The sequence below is a fragment of the Nicotiana attenuata genome, unplaced genomic scaffold (assembly GCF_001879085.1).
Source record: "Nicotiana attenuata strain UT unplaced genomic scaffold, NIATTr2, whole genome shotgun sequence".
Taxonomy (NCBI): domain Eukaryota; kingdom Viridiplantae; phylum Streptophyta; class Magnoliopsida; order Solanales; family Solanaceae; genus Nicotiana; species Nicotiana attenuata.
This window is the reverse complement of record NW_017670238.1, coordinates 787,674-792,911: the sequence shown is the minus strand read 5'-3', so window position 1 is coordinate 792,911 and position 5,238 is coordinate 787,674. Positions and strand designations below refer to the sequence as shown.

Here is a 5,238-nt window from a genome sequence, read left to right as displayed (position 1 = left end):
CAATATTTGGTCGATTGCCTACTCTATCAAAACCAATCAATGTGGATAGATTACTTAGAGCCCATAATCGTAGAATAATACCACAAAGAAAGAGACGTGGAAAAACAAAATATAGAATGAGAGAGAAAAATGAGAGAAAAATAATACAAAGAGTATTTTATGGCTTAAGGGTAGGAGGTAACCATAAATAGATATTTGGCTATAAAATCAAAAGGTAGTTATGGAATATAATTTTTTAAAAGGGTATTTATTTAAAATAAATAAGGTATCAACCTTTGCTATAGGAGGTAAAAACTCCATATATTTACTTGTGCATTAATAAATCTTGATGACTTGCAATAGGTGCTGCTATAAAGGAGCAGTGTTATTACTAAAACTAAAAGAAGAAAATTTATAGAAAAGAAAATTTACAACTTCCTTTACATCATTATGTTGGCCACATTGATTCTCATGGGCACTGGTATCAGTCATCACCAATAGCATCTGACAAAGAAGAAAGTCTGAATCGGGAAACTTCATCACTTAACCTATGGGGAATTGATCAATCTCTCCTTATTGATCAATCATATATGTGTTTATTGTAGTAAGTGAGAAAGAAATCTTTCTTCCCTTGATATAGATTGATAAATAATCAGATAATTAGCAATAGAAATATAATGTGTACAGTTATGTTCCTTGTGTTATCATGTTGCACCAATTTTGTTTCTTGTCAACCAGAACGGGCCAATACCAAATAATAAAAGTAAATGCTAGAAAGTGCAAAAAATACAAACGTAATTTGAACCAACTCTTTATTCTTTAATGGAAGTATGAGATAACAATATTCTTTTATTAAGAACAAATATAATACACTTCCAAGTTACATCATCTATAGCTTTCACATTCCAAGTAACAAAAATAATCGAAAAACAAAAAGGAAGAAAAGGCAGGTGCTGAAGGAAAGTTCCTTGTATTTTGTCACTGAAATTAAGAAAATTTGACAAAAAACTGAAACACAACCTCAAGCAAGGTTACTTTCAAAATCACCATATTCTCTATTTCCATCAACATATCCTAACATTTCTTTTGTTTTTTTAATCACTTATTGCTCCAAGGAAGTTGAGTTGACTCATTCCAAATAGTAAAGTTTTCCGTGATGTCTTGCAATTCTCTGCCTCATCTTACAAAGAAAATCATTAAGCATATATAGATAATTAAGAGTAAGCATGAGAATGTTTCAATGTAAAAAGTGAGTTGCTAATTAGAAATTGATAATGGATCTAGGGGACTGTAACATAAAAGGAGTTCCAGCAAGTGAAATGAAAAACCAAAAATACACATGAAATCAATGCTACATTAACATACAAGCAATAAAAGGAAAAGAAGACAATAATTAACCTTTTTGGAAAGAGGAATGGATCAATGGACAAAAGAGAACTCATAAAGATGAGAAAACTATGAATAAAACAGAAAACTAAACGAACACTGACATCAAATAATTCAAATAATACTGGATAAAAGAGGAAAATAACATGAAGAAAGAAAGATCATATCAGGTGTAATGGAATAATTGAGACTTGAGATTCACCATATCGACTGTTTTTTTTAAAGAAAATTGGAGGAAGTGATTGCAGTTGAAATTTTATATTTATCATAACTGTTTTCTTAATAGCAATTTTAAATGTACCATAACTGTTTTGTTAATAATCACCAGAAACGTGGGAGGACGTGACTTTTGGTTTTCTAAAAGAATGTGACTTTTAAATTTTCTATAACAGCAGATAATTAGGAAAAATAGGGTAAAAAGCCAAAAAATTGAGAAAATAGATAATTGAGTTTCTCAAATAGAGGTGCCACATCATCTTTATTTGGCCCTCCTTTATATATATACTAGTCAACTTAGACGTGCTTCGCGGATCATAAAAAGTTGCATCAAATTTATGAACTAACCTTTTTCTAATATTCGATCCAAGTCAAATAGACTAGATTCGAAATAAAATTCATCTTATTCTTTATACTTTAATTTTGCATCACATGAAAAAATTGAAGCAAACAATGACTATGAAAATTGTTAGTAAAGTTTCTAACCCTAATCGTATGAGAATATTCAATTAAGAGAATACTGGAGACTTTTGAGTATTTCTTTTCCGTGAGAAGCTACAATGAGTTCTCATGGGATATGGCCAACTTGTGTTCTTGAAAGCTTTAATGGCGACGATATCAAATTTACAGAAAGTAGAAGTTGATATAAGAAGAAAACGAGTGGCTTATGAGAAAAAGCAACAGCTACAAATGGAAAGAAAAAAGTTCTTTTCATAAAATCTTCTGTTGAATAACATAATTGGAAGAACAAGAAGAGACCAAAATTTATATTAAGCTAATTAGCTCCCTTCTTCCTTGGTGAGTATCCAGTACTATTGCTGCTACATTTGTCATCATTAGCCGTGGAACTTATCTCCCTTCGCGGACAAAAGAAAATGGTTTGACCAAAATTAAAAATATTTGATTGCAAAACTAATTAAAATGTTAATTTTACTGTCAAGGTGGTCGAGATGGTAGTGAAGGAGGTGAGAATGGTGGTGGCACATTGAGGTTGAAGGAGACAAAAGTGAAAAAATATATTACTATAAAAGAAAGATTGGGGTTTTTCACTCTCTTACAGGAGAGTGTAATACACATGCTATGACGTATCAACAGTATGTGTTCAATAGATACAATAGAACTGGTGCCTAATAGGTACAACCTTAGCTGTCCAAATGACAAAAATGGCCAAGTTTAAGGGGATGCATATGTATTCAACCTAAATTAAATGTACATGACAACATCTTTGTGAAACTTAAAGCATATTCTAGCTACCAAGCATTGAAATAGATTATTGTACCATGGTAACTAAGAAAAGAAAGCAACAAAAAATAAAATACATATGAGAAAGGATCTAACATGAAGTAACCTTGAGCAAGCAAATTGCTGAAGTCCTCAACGTCTAAAACGTAGCAGCTGACATTGCTGTGGAGAGGTTGATTGTTGCATTCTTTGGGGAGAAAGTTGAATTGTTCAAATATGAATATGGCATCCAGAACCACTTTCTCATATCCTGATCCTTACTCCACTATTATGACTGAGTCCCTCCTCAATGTAATGTTTCATGCACATGGCCACAAGTTATAGTAGCATATACTCCCAACACAACAATGACAAACACAAGCAGACAGTGAGATACTCATCTTCCTTTATTTTAATTAATTTTGCCGTTTCTTTTCTAATTTTGAATGCTAATTACTCCCTTACCATTAATTAAGAAGTTATATTGAGGAATTTGTTTGGTCACGAAGAATTAAGAAGCCGTTTTTTTATTGTTCATTACTTAATTTCTTAATACAAAATTTTGGGCTTTCTAACATAATTTGAATTTGGAAAAAGAAAATAATGAGAGAAAAGAAGCAAAAAAAGGAGAAAATATCATTTTACCGATGTTCGCCTCAACATTTAATTTCTTTTTAGTATTTTTATGTATTTTTGTGATTTATATTAATTCAAAGAACACAAAATATATGTTCGTTACCAAACAATCAAGGCAAAAATACACAAACAAATCATTTATCAAAAATGAAAAACAAAGGAGAAGAAGCTGAAAGAGGAGGACGAAGAAAAGTAATTAATTCCTACTCCACGCTATTTAGACCCATTTCATATTCTTAAATTTTATTCAGGCCTATTCATTCTACAGAAATCTAAAACCACAAATAATCATAATATAATCGTCAAGCACAACATCATTTGAGAACGACATAGAATCTATCTGCGTATATTTTCATATTTTGCAGGAAAAATAATAAAATGTACAATACATTCTCAGTTATAAACAAAAGTATGATCCCACTTGACACACTAGGAGAAATCCATTCACCCAATCACATATATCTCCCTCATTAGAATTGTAGATTGGAAATAACAATTTAACTACGTAAAGCATCTGTGTAATTTAAATGGCGTACATATATGTAAGTTGTAACTAAAAATTATCTCATACATATACACAAATATAGAGACAATGAGCACAACTTTATGAGAAGAAATCTAGAATTATAATAGATCCCAATAGATTTTCGATTGCTTTGCCGGTACCGCACTCTTTGAAATAGTCCCTGCAATAATATTCTTAAAATCCTTAGATCAGACATACAGATAAGTTCCAACCATTTGTCACAAAAAAAAAAAAAGTTTGCTTAACACAAAATGTTAATATTTTTTTTTTTAAAGAAGGCACAACCCATTCTAGGATATGTCAAAGTATTGCTCTCAAAAGCAACATTGCAAGGTGAGACAAATATAAGCTTTGAAGGATAGTAAAAGTAGCAAAGCAAAAATACTCAATACTAAAGTAATAATACCTTGAATCGGTTAAGAGGATGTATAGGCTAGCTATGTTGCTTGAAGAAACCAAAGACATGAACCTTGTCACTCTCCTTTTCTCCAAAGTTCTGGTAGTGTTCTTTCTTTTATATAGAACTTTGATGATACTCTGCCTATAGAATGAGAAGTCAGAAATCGATTCATTATAACAGTACATCTCTTCAGGGACATCCGTTAAAAATTTGACAACAGTTGCTAACTGATTTCTTACTCGAAATCCGAATTGAAAGTCTGCCACCATTGACTCCAAATTTGCCTTGTCTTATAGCCCGTTTGGCCAAGCTTCTAAAATCACCTTATTTTGAGAATTGCTTTTCAAAAAAGTACTTCTGGTGAAGTAGTTTGTGTTTGGCTAATTAATTTGAAAAATACTTTTGAGCAGTAATTAGTATTTGGCCAAGCTTTTAACAACTGCTTCTAAGTGTATTTTTCTCCAAAGTGCTTCTCAGAAAAGTGCTTTTGGAGAGAAGCTACTTTTTTCTGCTTCTCCAAAACTGCTTCTGCTTCTCCTCAAAAGCACTTTTTTTCCTTCCAAAAGCTTGGCCAAACACCTCAATTTTCGGCCAAAAGTACTTGCGGCCAAAAATACTTTCGGTAAAAAAAAAAAAAACACTTTTGGCCTAAAAAGAAGCTTGGCCAAACATGCTATTATTTGAGGGAGAGAACCGTTATAGGAGCCGCATGGAGAGATTTGAGGAAGGGGCCGTTCTTTGATCTTTGGGTTTCCAAGTACGGTTAGACTCTCCAATAAATGGCCCAAGAAACGTTTCAAATAACGGTTGTTTCTTGTTTAATACAGTTTTTATTTGTTTATTGAATGTGAAGGAAGAAGGTAAAAATACCAAA

At 31.9% G+C, this 5,238-nt stretch overlaps 1 protein-coding gene and 1 long non-coding RNA gene across 2 annotated transcripts; both read right to left on the bottom strand.

The window, feature by feature from the left end:
* Nucleotides 1-810: 810 nt before the first annotated feature.
* LOC109236448 lies at nucleotides 811-3,099 on the bottom strand. Its single transcript, XR_002069492.1, has 2 exons — nucleotides 2,920-3,099; nucleotides 811-1,150 (listed from the first exon to the last, which is right to left on the bottom strand). It is a non-coding gene; the product is annotated as an uncharacterized LOC109236448 (long non-coding RNA).
* A 704-nt stretch (nucleotides 3,100-3,803) lies between these two features.
* LOC109236446 lies at nucleotides 3,804-4,718 on the bottom strand. The gene is made up of 2 exons (XM_019402627.1): nucleotides 4,371-4,718; nucleotides 3,804-4,124 (listed from the first exon to the last, which is right to left on the bottom strand). Exons 1-2 carry the CDS (start codon nucleotides 4,631-4,633, stop codon nucleotides 4,043-4,045), a joined length of 345 nt encoding a protein of 114 aa, XP_019258172.1. The 5' UTR covers nucleotides 4,634-4,718; the 3' UTR covers nucleotides 3,804-4,042.
* Nucleotides 4,719-5,238: the final 520 nt, after the last annotated feature.

What these genes read in the sequence shown, in the direction of transcription:
- LOC109236446 (XM_019402627.1), bottom strand. Translation starts at nt 4,633, where the DNA reads ATGGTGGCAGACTTTCAATTCGGATTTCGAGTAAGAAATCAGTTAGCA. An exon ending in ATCCTCTTAACCGATTCAAG is followed by an intron (nt 4,125 to 4,370) that starts GTATTATTACTT and finishes ATATTATTGCAG; the next exon opens with GGACTATTTCAAAGAGTGCG.